Here is a 20,914-nt window from a genome sequence, read left to right as displayed (position 1 = left end):
TTAAGGGCCACTTGCTTTTAACTCGTGATTTCAAAACAGCACCCCACCCCAAGGGTTTCTGCAGTGATCTTAAAGGGTGCTGAGTTTATAAGAACCTTGGGAGGAGGGAGAGAGGGACCAAGTTTTGGGGAAACCTGATGTTATAGATGGAGTCGCATTTTCTGGGTGTTCCAGTGTGGCAAGAAGTCCCTTTGAGCATGTCCTCTCCTGCATTTGGGAGACACAAGACCTGTAAGATCCTTCCTGATGGCTAAGTCCCTGCTGACAAACGGGGCTGCTTTGGGCCTCTGAGATGTCCCTAATTAATGCCACTTGGTCTGGCTTTTACCAGGTTGACACTTGTCTACCTTCAAGGAGTGAATTCATTGGCCCTTGTTCCCTTTGCCTAGTTGGCTAACAGCATTTGCCTTGATTGAAATGGAGTGTCTGAAGAAAACCTGAACACTCTGGGGAGGGAGGGCATCTATGGTAGTGGGGTGGGGGGTGGGGGGGGTTGGTAAGATATGTACACATATAATACCTTAATTTAAAAAAAAGTGAAAGAAAAAGAAAGAAAACCTGAACAAATATTTCCTGGCAGTTCTGAGCAGCACAGGGTGGGGCGATGCAAGTTATCAAATTAAATCCTCAAACAGTGGCTGCTCCGCCTCACTGCTCAGCTTTAGTCCTGCCATAGCAATAGACAAAGGGAGGTTTGTGTTTCCACCAAAATACATACTAAACACAGAGCGTATTCCAAACCCGGGCTCATTCACTATAGCTCAAGGAAAGAACGGTCAGACCTGCTCCCCTGAACAGGCACAATGTCATTGCCTCTAGATCGCGAAGCTCCACACAGCTTTTGTGGATGGGTTTTCACACGACAGATCCACCAAGCCAGCCCTTTTGCGTTGCCTCTTGGCCATATTCATCAGTCGTGTGTATTGTCATCAGATGGTAAGCTCCTTGAGAGCAAGAACCAGAGATGCCTTTTAATTAATAAAGGCCCTATGTGACATGGACGTGGGTATGTGCTCGATAACCCTGGATACGCCTTGAATAGAGACGGTGCACAATCCACACAGGCTTCTCTTCACCACTGCCCCCCCCCCCCCCAGGCCAGACCCAGCACCACTGGCTCCACTGGGGGGGGGGGGGGGGCAGCAGCTCACTGGCAGGCTAGGCCACGCCCACCTTCCCCTGTTGGCACCGATACTCTTTGTCCCAGGCCCGGCCCTGCTTGCCATTTTACTTTTTTCTGTGAGGTTCAGGGAATATATTAGTCATAAGACAAGTAGGATGGGTTGTCTGAGTTTTAGGATAGTTTACTTGAAAGTAAAAGCTCAAAGAAAAGGTCAGAGTTGACTATGGAGAAGCTGGGAAGAATTAGGGGGGATGAGAATGAGAGAAGGCAGCCCAATTTAGAAATACTTAGTTTGACATCAGCTTTCCTCCTGGTGTATCACTGAATTTAGACATGTTTAGGAAGGGCTGCAGTACATCAAAAAGACTAAAAGCACAGATTTTAGGATCAGATAAGGATTTCATACTAGTGTGTGATCCTGGGCAAATTGTTTAATTTCTCTGAACCTGTTTTCCTACAATGTAAGACGAAGAAAATACACTCAGCTTATGAGAAATAAATGAGATAACATAAAATGAACAACACAGGGCTTAGCATATTTATCACTCCTTCAGTAAATAACCCGGCTGCTTCCACAGCTCTTCACCAGACAAGTGGCAAGTGGGAAGCAGAACTTCCGGGTGGGAGTCCTGGGCAGCCAGGCTAACGATGTGACCTCGGACAAGTCATTGCCCCCATCACTGTGAAATAGCAGGACGTGGCAGGGGGGCTGACAAAAGACTCGCAAGTGACTTAGGAAGAGAGCTGGGTGAATGAATGCCTGCCGGGACAGGCCTCATCTCCCTGCTTGCTCTATGATGTTTCAGTCCCAGGAAGACAAGAGCCATGTCTCTGAGCAGCGCCTTCAGGGCTGTGGGCAACGACCCTGGGATCATCACCTGGAGAATAGAGGTGAGCGGGGCTGGGGCACACCTTCCCCTCGTCACCCAGGCCTCCCCAGGACTGCCCCCTCTGTCTCCCGTCAGGAGCAGTGAGACAGCATCTAGGTGCACATTTCCCTTTATCCCTCCTGCGTGTCCAAAGCAGGTGGGTGGCAGGTGGAGGAAGTGTTCTTAGCCTTGGAGAGAAAGGCTCCGAGCAAAAGTAAGCTTGTCCTTTATTTAGCCAGCTGCTCGGGTGAGTCTGCGCTTCCAGTAAATGCCCCGGGGAGATGGGACTGATACTCCAGGCTGCTTCTGTCCGAACCGGAGTGCTCTAGCTCCCACAAAGTATATAGTAGGGGAGGTTTGGGGGCACTGCACAGAAGAGGACACGGCTCATCCCTTCTCCCACCTGGACTTGCACCCCTATGGCTGGCCTTGAGCTCCAGCAATCTATAGCCAGGAACTGCCCTGGCCTGGCCAGCCCCACCCACCCTCACGCCCCTGCTCTGAGCCCAGTGAGTGCTGCCTAAAACTCCCGAAGTGACGCCTCACTCCTCTCCCCTCCATGTGGAAGGAGAGTCACAGCCTCTAGCAAGCAGCTCAGTGTGTGAGAAGCCAAGGACATTTCCAATAAATACTAAAAAGTACAAAAACTATGGGATATTTAGTGTTTTTACATTTAACACACACATTCTGCATAGCACACACACAAGCATGGCTGCAGGTTTACCTCACTTGGAGGTAGTGATGAAAATCTACCGCTGAGGCCATGGGAATAGTCCTCCTGGGGCAAGACGGACATGCAGGTGATAAAGCAGAGCCGCGCCCCAGACGCTGGGCTCGGAGCCCACACGCATTCACCTCACAAAGCCCCAGAGAACCTACGCGCTCTGTTCTCTCAGACCGTGGCCAGCACTGGAGGTCAGAGTTGGAGAGTGGTGTCGGAGGCAGCGGTGCAGCTGCTCAGCTTACACCCAGCTCCTCCTGCAGCGGCTGGGGGTCCTCACACAGGGCAGCGGACAGCGCAGGGCGGGCAGCAGGGAGGAGGATGGGGCGAGGACGGGCACCCACATTCAGACTGAGGCGTCCAGGCTGAGCTCAGAAGCCAGGTGGTCATGCTACTCCCGCCACAGCCTGTCAGATGGGTGGGGACATCTCCCCTGCTGTCTGTGACTGAGGAAAGGGCTGCTTCGGGGAGGGGGAGGGGAGGTAGGAGGAACTGCAGCCTGTGCGCATCCCTTATCCTTCCAGAAAATGGAGCTGGCGCTCGTGCCCCAGAGTGCCCATGGCAGCTTCTATGAGGGGGACTGCTACATCATCCTCTCGGTGAGCACCCCCCACCCCCCCACCCCACACCCATGCCCACAGGCCTCTCCCCAGAGCCAGGCTCTGCAGAAGAGAAAGGATGCTCCTCAGATCCCTGGTGTCAATCTTGACTCTTCCTCAATGTTATATAGGACAGGCCTACAATTTGGCCTTAAAGGCTGTTCGTAGGTGGGAGCTCTCAATTTTGCATCGGGGGGGGTGGGGGGGGCCTCAGTCTGAACCTAGGTAAGTAACTCACAAACAGCGCTTCCTGGGGAGGGGGCAGCCCCCAGATGGCAGCGGTGTGGAAGAAGGCCAGACAAATGCCGGCCTTGAGGTGCTCATTCTAGCTGAGCAAACAACATCCCACATGAACAGAGATGGACAGATCAGCATTGTGCCAGCTCAGTAAGTTCAGGGGAATGGAGGAGCCGCAAGGTAAGTCTGCAATCCAAGTTGGAAAGGGTCCCTGTTGCACTCCATTTATTTGAGAACAACAAGCTGTCAACTTTTCCCAAATGTGGAGAGGAATCAGGGCTGCCTGAGCTTGAGCCACACAGTAGGTCCGCTTAGGGGCCACTGCAGGGAGGGAGAGGTCTGGAGCCGCTGTATGCTGCCAGTGGGGCAGCAGCAAAGGGGAGGCGAGCTGGTCCCTGACCTGATCTCTCTGGCCACATCCCAGACCCGGAGAGCAGGCAGTCTGCTCTCCCAGGACATCCACTTCTGGATCGGGAAGGACTCCTCCCAGGACGAGCAGAGCTGCGCGGCCATCTACGCCACACAGCTGGACGACTACCTGGGCGGCAGCCCCGTGCAGCACCGCGAGGTCCAGTACCATGAGTCCGACACCTTCCGCGGCTACTTCAAGCAGGGAATCATGTGAGTAGTTAGGGACGAGCCAGGGAAAACGGCAGTTTTCCAAAAAGGAAACCTGAAGGGCCAATAAGTACGTGAAGAAAGTGATCAGAGAAATGTAAGTCCAAACAAATAATTTCCACTACTTGAGCAGCACAAATCGGAGAGCTGGGCAGTGCTAGTGCTGGCGAGACTGGGGGGAAACAGGAGCCCTGGAGCCTTGCTGGTGGGAGGGAGGACTGGCACAGCATTCCAGAGTAATCTGCCCCTGAGGCAAGTCCCATTTCTGGGTGTATAATTCAAAGGAATCCTCACATACCCAGTTCCATAAAGGCACATGAACCAGGATGTTCACAGCAGTTATCATGAGCGGTGGCAGAAGCTGCACGGGGAGACTGGATAGGAAAAAGACTCCATGACATCAAGGAGTACTATGCAGGAGCAACAGATTAGATAGATACCTAACATGGACAGAGCTTAACATCACACTGCTTTAGTGAACACAGTAAGAAACAGCCTTGAGCTATGCAACAGAATGCCAATTTGTTTTTTAAAACCACGTGCGCACAAAACAACAGTCCACATTTCACCAGAATAAAAATAAATCGATGTTAAACTGTTAGAATGGTTGCCATGGTGGGGTGAAGCCTGTGAGCAGGGTATGCACATAAAAGAGAATACGTCAATGCCTAAAACAAGAGAGGGTTCTGGTACTGCTCCATGAACTGATGAGTTTGATTAACTCAAAACTTTGCACTGGGGCTTGAAACAAAAAGAAATCCCAATGAGCTCAAGAATTCTGAGGCTGGTCCAAGGCCAGCTTCCTGCAGACCAGCAGTTCCCACGCCTGCTGGGCACAGGGCATCCTGCTGTCACCAGGAACCTGGTACGGAGGCTGGGCTGGGTGAGTGCCAAGGCAGGAGAACTGATACCAGGAGGGAGCTGGTCCTCAGGCCGTGGTGCCATCGATGCTTCTGCTGCTGCCCAGCTTGTGTCCCTCTCCCTGCCACACCCTGACAGCCACACCTTTCCCAGCACGAAGCAAGCTCTTCCATGCTATGGGGTCTTACTTCCAATGTTCCCGCTGTTTTGAACACTAGCTCCTTGTTGTTGGTTCCTATTCCTTTAATTCTCAGCTGGACTGTTATACCTTCTGAGAAGACTGCCTGACCACTCTGTCAGAGTCTGTCACTGTGTCTGCTTCTGTGGCAGCCATGACTACCATATTGGTTGACTTTGCTTATTTACTGTTGTCACCCACATGGGCAGAAACTGCGTCCGCGTAATTCACCACTGTCCCCCCAGCACCTAACACAGAGCAGGCGCTCAATAAATAACTTACTGGGTGTTCCCTCAGCTACCAGAGGGGGGGCGTGGCTTCTGGGATGAAGCACGTGGAGACCAACACCTACGACGTGGAGCGGCTGTTACACGTGAAGGGGAAGAGAAACGTCAGGGCCACGGAGGTAAGTCCTCTCCACGTTTTCAGGGCCCCGGGCCTCTCTACCTGATTCCTAAGACTTCCTCCTGAATAACGTCTGCTTCCAGGTGGAAATGAGCTGGGACAGTTTTAACCGAGGTGATGTCTTCTTGCTGGACCTTGGGAAGGTTATCATCCAATGGAATGGTCCAGAGAGCAACAGCGGGGAGCGTCTGAAGGTACAGCTCTTTCCAGCCTCCCTGCTCCCCTCCCCCTCAGGCCTGCTCGGAGACCTCGGCTCTCTCAGGCGCCTCTCCCTTCTTTCCTTGCTGGCTCTTACCTGAGTCTCAAGGCGGACCCCTGCCTTGGAGCAGAGTCTGTTTTAGAAAAAGGCCAAGTGTGTGAGTCTGTGACTCACCTCTGGGCTCCCCGGCATCAGAGTGACTCCTGTCTGGGATCTGGGCTGCTCCTCCCAAAGCCGTCAGGCAGAAAAGGGGGAGGGGCAGAGAAGCCGAGTGCCTCCGTGGGTTTCTTTAACAGGCAATGCTTCTGGCAAAGGATATTCGGGACAGGGAGCGAGGGGGCCGCGCGGAAATAGGAGTGATCGAGGGAGACAAGGAGGCAGCAAGCCCAGAGCTGATGAAGATCCTTCAGGACACCCTCGGCCGACGTTCTGTTATCAAGCCTGCGGTCCCAGATGAGATCATAGATCAGCAGCAGAAATCAAATATCATGTTATATCAGTGAGTAGCTAACACTGGCTGCTGGTTGGAAGCTGGGACAGGGGGAAGGTGCTTTTCCTTCTTGGCTGCTCATTTTGGGTGCAGGAGTCTGGCTTTCTTTTAGTCTTTTCCCAATGCAGCTTCTAGAAAGAGCTTGCTGTTCCGATTCAAGGAGGCAGCTACCGTCTGTCCTTGTCAGCAACTCCTCCTGGTCTCTTGGGGACACTGTTCCTTTACTTGGGTCTATACCTGCGCAGGGATGTGACGGGATGTTTGGAGAGAGATTCACAAGTCTCCACTAGAGAACCGAGTCCCTCACATTCCCATCTGCATTCAAGCCAGGCCTGTCATAGGAAGTCAAACTCTCCCCAGAAAAACCCATATTAAAACAAAGCCAGGAAAATACCCAACGACTACAAGATGCTTTGCAGAAGAGAAGACACAAGCTAACCTCTCCCTTTCTCCAGCGTCTCAGACTCAGATGGGCAGCTGGTGGTCAGAGAGGTAGTGACGAGGCCTCTGGTCCAGGACCTGCTGAGCCATGATGTAAGCAGAGCCTGAGGGGGGGGGGCCAGACCTGGCCGCAGGGCAGGCCCTGGGGAAGGTGTAACCACGTGTGTCCCTGGCTGCTTCAGGACTGCTACATCCTGGACCACAGCGGAACCAAGATCTACGTGTGGAAAGGAAGAGGAGCCACGAAGGCTGAGAAGCAGATGGCCATGTCTAAGGCCCTGGTAGGAGCTACAGATGCACAACGTTGTCTAAAAAATGTTGTAACACTTCAGCTGTGCTCAGAGAGCCACACTAGGCCCTTGAGCAAAGAACACTGCAGTTTCATACATGGACTTAAAGTCAGGCAAAGTGGGATTCAAATCCAGGTTCAATGCCATCCCCTGGGGTTGCTGTGAGGATTAAATAACATCTGTAAGGCATTCGGAACAGTACCTGGTACACACACCGGCTCGATAAAAGGCGGCTGTTACTACTGACGGGGACAGAGAGCACGTATCAAGGGTAATGGCCCTGTCCTCAAGGAGCTTATGATATTGTGCAGAGCCACAGATAAACCGAGCAGGATGCACTTACAGAGCTATAGATGGGCAAATGAATGTGAGACCAAGTCAGTATTCTACATGAATGTTCAAAGAACAGGAAAAAATAATCATCACGACAGGCCAATAACAGATGACAAAATGTTCCTTTCCTGAGGGAGGCACATCTGTCCTAGACAGCAAGGGGTTAGAACTTGACTCCAACTCCCAGAAGGGAGCAAATAGCAATCCCACCAGCTGGCTTCAAAGGGGGCGGATGGCGGTCAGTAAAGGACTCGGTGCCTTCCCTGACTGACCTGCCTTTCGGGGGGTGCGGGGGGGTATCTACAGAACTTCATCAAGATGAAGGGCTACCCCAGCAGCACCAACGTGGAGACCGTCAACGATGGCGCTGAGTCAGCCATGTTCAAGCAGCTGTTCCAGAAGTGGTCGGTGAAGGAGCAGACCGCGGGCCTGGGGAAAACGTTCAGCGTTGGTAAAATTGGTAAGACTGCCCCCGACTGTCTTCCTACTGGGACTGCAGAATGGCAGGCATGGATGATCTTCACTCACTCGGCTTCTCCCAACCCCTTCTCTGCAGCTCAAGTTTCCCAGGATAAATTTGATGTGACGCTGCTGCACTCCAAACCAGCGGTAGCTGCCCAGGAAAGGATGGTGGATGACGGCGATGGGAAAGTCGAGGTAAGCCTAACGGTCCCCATCTCAGCACGGGCAGACAGCTCTGGCCTCCTGGCTGTTCTGCTGTAGAGAGAGGGCGGGTGGTTTTGTGTCTGATTTGCTTTCCTTTTCATCTCCGGTGCCTAGGAGTATTCTCTCTGAGATGTCTGAGTCTGCATTTCCCCCACAATTCTTCAGGAAAGTGAAAGGCAGATACCCTAGTGAGCTATCAGTAACTCACCTGGCAGAACTATTCAAATCACCTGAGCTGTGACAGGAGGTGCCTGACCAGGGAGAACCCGGTTCTCCTCCAGATTCAAATCATGCAAATGTGATAAGCCCTCGCCGATGGGAAGGCAGCCCCAGAGGGGGCAGGGGACTCTGAGTGGCAGATGCTAGTGCCTAACGTGAGGATTCTCTGCTAAGCACCGCCCCTTCCCTTCAGGCAGCTGTCGCTTCCCATAGCACCCCATCTCTGGGGAACTGTCTCCTCCTGTACCCAGGTCTGGAGAATTGAAAATCTGGAGCTGGTCCCCGTGGAGCATCAGTGGTATGGCTTCTTCTATGGAGGAGACTGCTACCTGGTTCTCTACACATTCGAGGTCTATGCAAAGCCGCGTTACATCTTGTACATCTGGCAGGTAGGCCTGGGGCGGGCAGGCCTGGGGCAGGCTCTCAGCTCTCGGAGATGGTGCTTCCCCCCCCACGAGGCTGGGGCCAGGGCAGCGGCGGCCATTCTCCTGTCCCCGCGGCAGGGCCGCCACGCCTCGCAGGACGAGCTGGCCGCCTCGGCGTTCCGGGCGGTGGAGGTGGACCGCAAGTTCGATGGGGCCCCGGTGCAGGTTCGGGTCACCATGGGGAAGGAGCCACGCCACTTCATGGCCATCTTCAAAGGAAAGCTGGTCATCTTTGAGGTGAGAGCCCTCAGTATAGTTACTCCACCAGGAGCCAGAATGCTCCGAACTAACAAGCAGGGGCTACGGTAGAGGGGTGGGGGGAGCAGGCCTTGGGGTAGGCAGGGACAAGAAGGGGTTAATCGCTCTAAAACACTGAAGTGAATCCCAACTGCCTAGGCCTTCAAGTCCAAACCACTGCCTAGTTCACGTTCAAGGTCTTTCATAACCTGACCCAGATCACCCGTGACTGCGCCGCCCTCACTCCCTAACCTACGCGCTCCACGCATCGGTCGGTGGGCCTCCTCACTGGCCCGCACATGTGCCGTATCACACTCCCTGTCAACCTTCCCCACCGATGTGTCCTTCAGATTCAAGTCCTACTTCTCCCACGAAGCCCTGGCTGCAGCCCTACCAAAAACATACAACGGCACATGCTGCATATACACAAGTCTGTGCTCAAGTCCTAGTCTTGCCATTTATTAGCTAGGTTTCTAAGCCTCGGTTTCCCCATCTGTACTATGGGATGAACCTTCACGGAGTTATCTGGAGGATCAATGACATGATGTAGGTAAGGCACCGCCCACAGAGGTCTCAGGATGGAAGCTAACATTGTTGGTACCATAACTCCAGGTCACCCCACCTCTCCCAGTTAGCCTACGAGCTCCTCAGAGGCAGCTATGGTGTCAAATACATCAATGTTCTCGACGGCTGGCCCAGTGTTCTCCAATAGCGCACCCCAAGTCCAGACTCTGCTTTTCTCCTTTTCTCCAGGGTGGGACTTCCAGGAAGGGCAATGCCGAGCCTGACCCTCCAGTAAGGCTCTTCCAGATTCAAGGAAATGACAAATCTAACACCAAAGCAGTGGAGGTGCCAGCCTTTGCCTCCTCCCTGAACTCCAATGACGTCTTTCTGCTGCGGGCCCAGGCAGAGCACTACCTGTGGTACGGCAAGGTAGGATGGCTGGGCCCAGTGGTCAGACCAGCCCTCTGCCCACCCTCCCGTCAGCAAGGCTGAACAGCTCACAGAAAGAGGAGCCTTTCTCCTGAAGGGTCTTCAAAGGGACTGCCAACATTCTCCACTATGAGGCCTCCATTTAGGAAGTCAATGACCGTCCTGCCCAGACCCAGGAGACACTCCATAAACTTCTAAATAGCCCAATCTTTGCACGCCAATTTGGTAGATTACAATAAGACAGGTATTACCACTGAACAATAACAGAAAATGTGATTAGTGTCCATTCAGACTGCATCTGCATTAAAAAGAACTAAGTTGTTTTACAAAAGAGAATCGAACAGGAAAAGATGCTCAACATCACTGGTCATTAGGGAAATGGAAGTGAAAACCCAATGAGATACAGCCAGGGGTCCTCAAACTTTTTAAAGTGGGGGCCAGATCACGGTCCCTCAGAGAGCTGGAGGGCCGGACTATATGAACTACTAATTCCTACCGTAACACCTCGGCTGCGCTCACTGCCCAAAAAACCTGGCGGGCCGGATCAGACTCCTCTGCGGGCCGCATGTGGCCCGAGGGCCGTAGTTTGAAGACGCCTGAATACACACTTATTAGAATGACTAAAAAAATAGAGAATATCAAGTGCAGACGAGGATGTTTCTTATATAATACAACATACACTTGTCATACGATCCAACGATCCCACTCCTGGGCATCTAACCATGTGAAATAAAACACTGTCTTCACACAAAAACCCATACACGAATGTTTATAGCACATAGCACCTCTATTCACCATCACCGAAAATCGAAAGCAACTCCACTGGAGGAGGATAAACAGTGTTACTTCCATACAGTGGAATGAATACACTCAGCCACACAGAGTGCGTGTCACACCCGCACACAGGGGTGACACTCAGTGAAAGAAGCCAGACTCAAAGGCCACACAGTGTATGGTTCCATGTATGACCTGGAAAAGGCAAAACGACTGTGACGGAGAGCAGAGCAGGGGCTGCCAGAGGTTAAGGATCGGAAGAGGTGGATCCAAAGGGATGGTCTGGCCGCATTTTTTTGCTGGGCCAAGGCAGCCGTCTGATTCTTTGCTGTGGTGGTAACTTGATTCGATGCATTTGTCAAGACTGATAAAACCGTATGCCAAAAAAAAGTGAATTTTTGCATATGTAATTTTAAAAATGTTTAAATTTCTCTCTTAAAAAATATTAAAAGTAGGTGGTAAGATTCCAACTGAAACCAAAACAAAGGTAGCTCTTGTCAACATCCATGTGGGTTTCAGAGTCTAGTTCTGTTCTTCGCCACCAGTGTTTTCCTATCCCACCCCACTCCCTTCCCGGCACTAGAACAAACCTATTCCCCGTCCCAAAGTGCTATGGCTTAGTAGTTGATCCTAGCTACACTAAGCTATTAGCCTCAGAAGCTTTTTTTCCCACATCATCGTGCTCATGGGCAACTAACATGTGTTCTCCGCACCCGCCCTCAGGGGTCCAGTGGGGATGAGCGGGCAATGGCTAAGGAGCTGGCCGGGCTCCTCTGTGATGGCACCGAGGACACCGTGGTTGAGGGGCAGGAGTCGCCGGCGTTCTGGGACCTGCTGGGAGGGAAAGCTCCCTATGCCAATCACAAAAGGTATGGGGCCACAGCATGCCCTCCTCTTGGCTCCTCCTGGGTCTCCCTGGGTCCCTCTGCCTCCCAGGCTTGTGACCCACACATGACTTCTAAGCTCAGTTCCTCCACACGGACTATATTGCAGACTGCAGCAGGAAATCCTGGATGTCCAGCCCCGTCTCTTTGAATGTTCCAATAAGACTGGCCGGTTCATTGTCACCGAGATCACAGAATTCACCCAGGATGACCTGAACCCAGGTGATGTGATGCTCCTGGACACCTGGGACCAGGTAAGACACGGCCAGGGTGCTTGGAACAAAAGACAGAGATCCTCACCGTTCAAGCCATTTTTATGTTGTAGCTCCCCTGCCAGCATAAACCCAGGACCATCCCCAAGCCAATCAAACAACTGTCAGTGGTGACCAACAACAGAGCCTGCTTTTTACCAGAGTTAGAAAGAACAGAATGTTGTTTAAAACTCACCATCCTGGGAACTCTCCCACCTTGCTCTGGGGAAAATCAGGCCATGCTATCATCAGGCACTTCTTTCTCTCAGGACCAATAGCAGCAGGCTCCACACCCAACGTGGGCCTTTGAGGAACAAAGGGGTGGAAAAGGGGTATCTCCAAGCCAACCTCCCCTGACATCCCATTTTCTTCCGTTTGGCTCAGCAAACATGCTCGGCACCTCCTCTGTGCCAGTCACGGAGCAAGGTGTTACGTCACCACGGTGAAGAGCGCCTTCCTGCTCTGAGATTTCACAGGCTGATGGGGGTGGGGATGTGGGAGCATCATTTTTCGATGATGGAGGTGCATAAAAGGTGCTATGGGAGCACACATTAGGGGCACTCACACAATTTAGCAGCTCAGAGCTGACGTCCTGGAGGAGATGGCTCCCAACTGAATCTCAAAGGATAAGTAGGCATTAAATCAGGTAAAGAGGGCATTCCAGGCAAAGGAAATAGCACAAGTAAAAGCAAGGCACGAATCATTCTAGTATACATGGAGCTACAAAAGAAAAATATTATCAGAACATAAGATCGAGTTAAAGAGCACCTTAGAGATGCAGCTGAAGAAGTAGGTATGGACCTTACCTACTATGTGAAAAAGTCTGAGCTTTATCCTGGAAAGCTACTGAAATTTAAGCAGGTGAGTGACAAGGTCGGACTGCACTCTAAGTAGAGCATTCCAGCAAGCGTAGGAGAGGAGGGATGGGGTGAGAACAAAAGAGGACTATGCGGGGAGGCCGGTCAGTAGTCTATTAAGTCTGGTGAAGCACTGCTGCGCGTGGCCCATATAGGAGCAATGGGTAGAGATGCAGAGATGGTGACAGATTTGATAAATCCAGAGAAGGTAAAGTGGCTGGCCTTAGTAACTCACTGGATATGGGGCATGTAAGATGAATCCCAGGTTACCGCCTTAAAAATGACTGAGTGGACACCTTTCACCAAGAACGGAGACACAGACAAGTTTAGAAAAGAGCTACATTTTGGGGTGTTGTATTTGAGGTGCTTGAATACAGCCAAGAGGAGATGTTTTGCAAGAAGTTGGATTCAGGAAGTTGAAGTTCAGATAAAGAGCTCAGGCCTGGAAATGTACATATGGGAGATACACATGACAATTAAAATCACTAATCAAGATGATTCTGAGAAAAGCTCTCTGTGAGGCTGTGACTTGCTGGTGGGGGACGAGAGGGCAGTGTTTATGATCTAGTACACAGTACTTGCTATGAGCACATTAACAAATAGTCCATCTCTACCATAACAGGTGTTCTTGTGGATTGGGGCTGAGGCCAATGCCATGGAGAAGGAGGGAGCTCTGGCTACAGCCCAGGAGTACCTGCACACTCACCCTAGCGGCCGAGACACTGACACACCGATCCTGATCATCAAGCAGGGGTTCGAGCTTCCCATCTTCACAGGCTGGTTCCTGGCCTGGGACTCTCACATGTGGAGTGTAAGAGCAGAGAGAATGGGGAGGCGTTTTTACTGTCAGGGAGCTCAGCATTAATAGCTCAGTGGGAAGGTGGGGTACTCAAGGGCTGAGTAAATCCAAGTCCACATTTCCTTACTCCCTGTCCCCTGCTTTTTACTTCTCTTTCCCGCCCTCCACAGCACTGAGTCCAGTTAGAGAATTCACAGCTTATTTTCAGGAATAAGCAGCGTGTAGAAGTAATATTCAGGAAGTATACCCACACACCTGTTTTATAGCTTTACAACCATCCTGACAACTATGGTAAACATGGTTTCCCATGTTACAGATGAAGAAGCTTAAGGAGAAGTTATCTGTCTAAAGACACAATTAACCAGGTTTTCTGACTCCTAGTCAACTGCTGTCTTAAGTCTTATAGGGAGATTGAGGGACCACCAGCAAAGAATGCATATGATGTTTACATACCTCCCAATCCTACATGGGCCTAGAAGGGATTTTCAGTTTTGCTCATCCCTGAAATGTCTTGGGATTCCCTCTCATTTTTGCTTTTTTTGAGGGTACAGACTAGGCCTGAGATGGCCATCCTTATATGCAGCACTTCACCCTGTTTTCTCTCTCTTCCTTTCAGGCAGGGAAATCCTATGAGCAGTTAAAGGAAGAGCTGGGAGACACTGCTGCCATCACGAGAATCACTGCTGTGAGTTTCTTGGAGGAGGAGAAAGTCAAAGAGGAACAGCGAGTGCTACAGATGTCACATGGGTGAAACCCTGCATGTCCTCTTAGGATCTCAAGCCGTCTGTTCCGATATGACAGTTGTTTTAATGAATAGAAAAGCAGGTCTCAGAGCCAAGTTCCTCATTTTACCGCCTTCCAGAATTTAGAACAGGCTTGCTGTTTTTAAAAAGCAATAAAAACTAATTTTATTAATCAATTCTGTCATTCAGGACAGATTAAATTTATTGACAGCATTTCTCAGAAATAGTAAGTTTCTAACCCAGATGATATGTCTATCAGTTTCTGACAGTGGAATACACAGAAATTCAGGTCTCTACCCCTACTTAATGGCTAAAAGAAGTGGAGCCTCTGCCAGGAATCCAACAGCAATTTAACATCAGGATGAGTTGGACAGCACCAGAGGTCCAAACCCACTGACAATTATGTCCTTTGTGCTCTACAAACTCACGATTCCAAAGCTAATGGTGACGTGGCATCTTTAAAATGTATTTAAGAAAAGTATGACCTCAACTGAAGTCATTTAAAGCCTGGAAATGCAGAGCCTAAGTTAAGTGCCAAGAGAAGGGATGTGATCACAATATTTAATGAGATTTAAGCACAGCACTGATGCCAAACTGGCTAGACAGGATTTACCTTATATTTATTCAACCAGTTTTCCCAAGGACCCCAAAGTCTGAATAGTTTGGATTCCCTGATGATTCTGGCATGCAGCCAGGTTTGGGGACAACTGTTCTAAAAGCTAATTACAAGGAGTGAAGTGGTATAAACCCAAATTTTAATATTATACACACAGAACTTCGATTGCACAGCCCTGAACAGTTGTTTTTTTTTTACCGTGTCTCCGTTTTCATCTCTCTTACCTAGGACATGAGGAGTACAACTCTCTCCCTGAATTCCGAGATAAAATATTACCCTATCGACGTTCTATTGAAAAATCAGGATCAAGAGCTGCCGGAGGATGTGGACCCTGCCAAGAAGGAGGTGAGTCTGATGCATTGCAGCTCCCCCGGAGTACAGTGCCTGTCCCCGTACACGGCCTCGGGCACTTCCAGAACACTGTAAGCACTCAAAAACTCTCTTTTATTATTATTAACCAAAGAATATACTTTATTCAGATACCCTCAGTTTTTCTCCAATGTCCATTTTGTTTCAGCATCTTATCCAGGACATCCTGTTTCACTGAGCAGTGTGTCTCTTAGGCTATTCTTGGTTGTCATACTTCCTCCAACTTTGTCTTTGTTGACTCTCATATCCTGTGCTTTCTGTGACAAATTACATCAAACTTGATGTCCTTAGGTTTTTAGACACATCCACAAGTAATGGCTGCAGCTTAAGTTCCAGTTTAGGCAAATAGCTGGCTGGTGTGGTTCAGCTGGTTGGAGCATCATCCTGTACACCAAAAGGTGGGGGGTTAAATTCCCAGTCAGGGCACATAACTAGGTTGTGGGTTTGAGCCCGGTCGGGGATGTGCACTGGGGGCAACCGATCAATGTTTCTCTCTCTCTCCCTCCCCTCCACCGACTCCCTCTCACTCTTGCTCTCCCTGAGATGCACACACCACCAGCCATCCTGTCCCCTTCTTGGTCACCGCAGCCATCACCACCAAACAACTGACACCAACAAGTAACTATTCATCCCCACTGACTCCATTGCTCGCTACCAGCTGCTTGCTTTCTTTCTTTCTTTCTTTCTTTCTTTCTTTCTTTCTTTTCCTCCCTCCCTCCCTCCCTCCCTCCCTCCCTTTCTTCCTTCCTTCCTTTCTTTTGGTTAATCTTCACCGGAGGATATGTTTCCATTGATTTTTAGAGAGTGAACGGGAGGGGGAGAGATACAAAGAGAGAAACATCGATGTGAGAGAGATACATCAATTGCCATGTAGGCCGATCAGAGCTGAAGGATGCCCTTGACCTGAATCGAACCTGGGACATTTCAGTCCGAGGGCCAATGCTCTATTCACTGAGCCAAACTAGCTAGGACTCCAGAGCTCTTTCTTGATAAGTTTTTCTCACCTCCCACATCAATCCATCAACTGGCCTCTGTCCACTGCTCTCCACCTCTCTGCTGCCAGTCTGGTCCAGCCAGTGTGGCCTACTACAGCAGTCCCCCACCTGGCTCCTACAATCTGCTCCCCACCTAACAACCAATAGGCTTTTGAAACAGATGACCCTGTTCTATTTAAAACACGTGAATGGCTTCCTATTGCACATAGAGAAGAAACCAAAGTCCTTTCCATGGCATCCAAGGCCCTATCCAATCTGCCCCATGCCCCCTCTGATTTAATCCCACACACCAGGACCCTCCTCACTGAGCCCCTTTCCGCCAGGACCTGCTTTTCTTTTTTCTTCTTCTTTTTTTTAATCAATCTTTATTGTTCATATTGTTACAAAGGTTCCTCTTTTCTTCCCCCCTCCACCAGGTTCCCACCCCACCCTCCACCCCCTCCCCATCCCCCATTGTCCTCATCCATAGGTGCAGTTTATGTTCAGTCTCTTCCTCCCTCCCTTTCCCCGATAGTAAATCCCTTTTCAGATAGTAAATCTGTTACTTAGCATTTTCTCATATCAATAATACCACCACATGCCCAATGATACACTTCACACAAAAGATATTTCCAAATAGGTCAACCAGCCTCATCCAGGCCCCACTCAAGGCACTCACAGATCAACACCCCAGCCCAATACTAACTCAACACATACAGATCTAAGCCTTCATCACTTGATTCAACAGACCCTCAAGTTCCCACAAAAGTTTCCAGCCATGTCTGAGAGGCAGCCGTGGGGTAGAGGCAGGCGAGGAGCGAGCTGTTCCGGGCCTGGCCTCTGTTGCTCTGGTTCGTTCCACAACCAGCTGCTCTGGTTCATTCCACAACCAGCTGCTCCGGGTCTGGTCACCGCCGCTCCCGACCTAGTTGCTCTGGACCTGGCTGCTGCTGCTCCGGGCCTGGCCACACCTGACCCGGCTGCTCTGGGCCCAGCCGCTCCGGGCCCGGCCGCTCCGGGCCTGGCCACTCCCAGCCTGGCAGCCGCTGCTCCGGGCCTGGCCTCATCAGACCCGGCTGCTCCGGGCCTGGCCGCTCCCAGCCTGGCAGCTGCTGCTCTGGGCCTGGCTGCACCAGACCCGGCTGCTCTGGGCCCAGCTGCCCCGGGCCCGGCCGCTCCAAGTCTGGCCGCTCCCAGCCTGGATGCTCCGGGCTTGGCTACTGCTGTTCTGGGCCTGGCTGCTCCCAACCCAGCTGCTCTGGGCCCGGCTTCTCCGGGCCCGGCCACTCCGGGTCTGGGTGTTCCTGGACTGGCCACCCTGGGCTTGGCCGCCTCCGCCTCAGGCCTGGCTGCCACTGCCCCAGGTCTAGCTGCTCCAGTGCTGGCTGTTGTTGCTCTGGTTCTGGCTGCTGCTGCTCTGGGGCCTGGCCATTGCTGCTCTGGGCCCGGTTGCCACTGCTTTGTGCCTGGGCACTCTAGGCCTGGCTGCCGCTGTTCCAACATTCTGTCCTTTTTTTTTTTTTTTTAAACGCATTTATGTTGCAATGTTGGCTGGTGAGTTGAGTTCTGACTTAGTCTTTGATTTTTCAAGATCTTCTTTGTATTCTTTCTTAAGTAATTTTACTCTCTTTTGCTCTCACTTGATTTCTTCACATTGAGAACTTTGGTTTCTTCCTCCTTGTCCTGGGAGCTCAGCAGGTTGGCCTGTGGCACCCCTTTGTTCTCCGCGGGCTCCCACGCTGCTCCAGCCTGTTGCCGGGGTCGGCGCTGCCCAGGAAGCAGCCCCCGGCCTTGACTCCGTTGCCCACGCTCAGAGGTCGAAGGCTCAGGGGCACCCCCCGCCCCTGGGGGCCCCGTCGCCCGGCTCCCTGCCGGTGCCCGGCTGGCTGGTGTCTGGCAGGGGCTCCTGCTCCCTGTCGCATTCCTCCAGTCTGGAGCTTTTTTTTTTCCCTCCTTCCCGCTAGGGGATTCTAGGATCAGAGTCAACAGACTGTCCTCTGCGCGCAGTGCGCACGACTCTGGGGACTCCGCTTTTCGCCACTCCCCTGGGATTCCGCCTCACAGCCCTGTCTCCCCCTGCCCGAGCCTGGGTCCCCAGGGTCTGGTCCAGGACTGGGGTTCAGAGCAGTCCGGACTGAGGCTCAGCGCCGCCGGAGGCTTTGTTTCTTCCCGCTAGGGTAATCCAGCATCAGAGTCAACATTCAGTCCTCTGCGCACAATGTGCGCACAACTCTGGGGGCCCTGCTTTTCGCTGCTCGCTTGGGGTTCCGCCTCATAGTCCTGTCTCCCCTGCTGGAGCCTGGGTCCCCAGGGTCTGGCTCATAACTGGGGTTCAGCTCTGCCGGTTCGGGGGCTCAGCCCAGGCTGGGGGTTCTATTTCCTTCCTGCTATGGAACGCCAGGCAGCACCCAGCCCTCTCCTCCTCTCCGGCTGCGACCTCTCCGCGCGCGTGCGCGCAGCATGTCTCCGTACCTTAGGCTTTTTTTCAGCTCCTCTGATTTTCCTTCTGGTTTTCTCTTTCCTTCTTGTTGTAGAATTTTCAGTCAGTCGACTACCTGTAGCTCTGGGCGATGTCCACTCTACTTTTTAGTTGTATTCCATTGAAATTGTTGTGTGCTGCTGTGGTTAGGTGTCTACCCAAGCAGCCATCTTGGATCCTCTCAGGACCTGCTTTTAACATGCTCATTCCAGCCTGTGAGCCTTTATACTTGCTATTGCTTTTATCAGAAAAAAACAAACAGTCCACGCCTCGTTATTTAGGTCTCAGCTCCAATGTCACGTGCCCAAGAAGGCTTCCCTGACTATCCTGCCTCACTCTGCTTCCCTCACTCCCTCCAGGCCCTTTATGCTTGTTTACTGTGTCTCCCCTTCCAGTAGATCCTTAAGAGCAAGGACCTTACCTGTCTTCACCATCCCATTCTCACTTTTCACCACCTAAAACAGTACCTGACAAATAGGAGGCACTTCTTAAGTAGTGGTTAAATGAATTAGCATACTCATGTGGAATGAATTAATCTTCTCCTTGAAGGGTTTTATTTGGGAAGAGTCTCTAGGTTTCCACGACATCTTATCTAACCAATTCCTAAGTACTAGACTACAGCTTTCTTAAAAGCACAGGCCATCTACACTAATAAAATAGTAAGATGCAAATGACCGTACCTTGGAGATGCCCACCAGATAATGAGTATGCAAATTAACTCAACAAAAATGGCAGGTTAATTTGCATACTCAGGCACCAAGCGGCTGGGGGCGGGGCAGAGGCACCACCCCAGCGGCCCCGGGCCTCTGGGCAGTGTGGGAAGCAGAAAAGCAGGCTCCCAGCCAGGCCCGGAACAGCTCGCTCCTCGCCTGCCCCTGCCCCACGGCTGCCTCTGACTTGGCTGGAAACTTTTGCGGGAACTTGAGGGTCTGCTGAATCAAGTGATGAAGGCTTAGATCTGGATGTGTTGAGTTAGTATAGGGCTGGGGTGTTGATCTGTGAGTGCCTTGAGTGGGGCCTGGATGAGGCTGGTTGACCTATTTGGAAATGTCTTTTGTGTGAAGTGTATCATTGGGCATGTGGTGGTATTATTGATATGAGAAAATGCTAAGTAACTGATTTACTATCTGAAAAGGGATTTACTATCGGGGAAAGGGAGGGAGGAAGAGACTGAACATAAACTGTGCACCTATGGATGAGGACAATGGGGGATGGGGAGGGGGCGGAGGGTGGGGTGGGAACCTGGTGGAGGGGGGAAGAAATGAGGGACCTTTGTAATAATATGAACAATAAAGATTGATTTAAAAAAAAAAGAAAAAAGAAAAAAAAAGAAAAGCAGGCTCCCATTTCTTGTCCTGCTGGCAAGAAGCTGGTGCCAGGTGACTCCGTAAGAGAAGTGAACCTAATCAGTTCTTCCACTGGCCAAGATGGGATCTACAACCTGAAGAACTCTCCAATGAATAACTTAAGTCTATTACCAAATTTCTAAAATCCAGTCCACTTCCCCTTCAAGGTCCGATCCCTCTTAGCCCTACTCTCCCAAACTGTTGGCCCTGATAGGTATATTGCTTCCTTTTAACCAGAAACCTTTTTCTCTTTCTCAGAATTACCTCTCTGAACAGGACTTTGTTTCTGTGTTCGGCATCACAAGAGGGCAATTTGCTGCTCTGCCTGGCTGGAAACAGCTCCAAATGAAGAAAGAAAAGGGGCTTTTCTAAAGCAAGGAAGCATACACATACTGCAAGAGCACAGAAGAGAGCAGCTAGTGCCAATATCAGGAAAGAATTTATCTACCATTTGTTGCCTAACATTCAGCACTTCATTTAGATAAAACAGGGTCTGCAAATCACAGCATGTTCTCCATTTTTTTTCACCCCTGCATTCCTTAGTTGTTATATACCTACTTTTTAATTTTTGTGGCCTTCTGGCTAAAGCCTCAGCAGAAAGCACTAAAACTACCTAAGTCTGGAGAAGCCAAAAGTAATAAACAAGATAAACTAAGTTTAAAGTGTTTAAATGTTAAGGCAGAGACCTAAGTTTGTCTCAAATTTTAAGATCGGTATTTCCAAAATCTATTTAACCCACAAATGATTGAAGTTAATTACATGTATATCCCAAAGCCAAAATCCAAATGCCCAGATCTGTATGTGCCAGAGCTTTTAACTTTTCAAATAAAGATACCTATATGAGCAAATGGGAATTCTTTTCAGTATTATGTTTTGCCAGCCTAGTGATTATCTAATGTACTGTTGGGAGGTGTCTCAGGATGAGAAGAGTAAAGAGGCACTGTTGGTTGAGCTCTCTAGATCACTGGACCACTGTGA

General features: G+C 50.8%; 1 protein-coding gene across 3 annotated transcripts; it reads left to right on the top strand.

Moving 5' to 3' along the window:
* The first annotated feature begins 1,308 nt into the window (after positions 1-1,308).
* Positions 1,309-20,784, top strand: AVIL (advillin). Of its 3 annotated transcripts, XM_036458082.2 has the most exons (19): positions 1,309-2,014; positions 3,238-3,312; positions 3,974-4,170; positions 5,504-5,612; positions 5,695-5,805; positions 6,107-6,309; positions 6,756-6,834; positions 6,924-7,022; positions 7,671-7,824; positions 7,921-8,021; positions 8,501-8,638; positions 8,753-8,911; positions 9,665-9,844; positions 11,342-11,487; positions 11,612-11,756; positions 13,233-13,421; positions 14,026-14,094; positions 14,997-15,113; positions 20,195-20,784. In XM_036458082.2, the coding sequence occupies exons 1-19, from the start codon at positions 1,949-1,951 to the stop codon at positions 20,306-20,308; spliced, it is 2,451 nt and encodes an 816-aa protein (XP_036313975.1). In that variant the 5' UTR covers positions 1,309-1,948; the 3' UTR covers positions 20,309-20,784. The 3 variants fall into 3 exon arrangements, with proteins under 3 accessions (XP_036313975.1, XP_036313974.1, XP_036313976.1); XM_036458081.1 differs by having other exon boundaries at positions 1,934-2,014; positions 7,671-8,021; XM_036458083.2 differs by lacking the exons at positions 1,309-2,014; positions 3,238-3,312; positions 3,974-4,170; positions 13,233-13,421 and having other exon boundaries at positions 4,545-5,612; positions 7,671-8,021; positions 8,501-8,911.
* The last annotated feature ends 130 nt before the right edge of the window (positions 20,785-20,914 follow it).

This window comes from Pipistrellus kuhlii, unplaced genomic scaffold (genome assembly GCF_014108245.1).
Source record: "Pipistrellus kuhlii isolate mPipKuh1 unplaced genomic scaffold, mPipKuh1.p scaffold_m20_p_3, whole genome shotgun sequence".
Classification (NCBI taxonomy): Eukaryota; Metazoa; Chordata; class Mammalia; order Chiroptera; family Vespertilionidae; genus Pipistrellus; species Pipistrellus kuhlii.
Note: the sequence above shows the minus strand (reverse complement) of the source record. Positions and strands in the feature narration are given on the sequence as shown.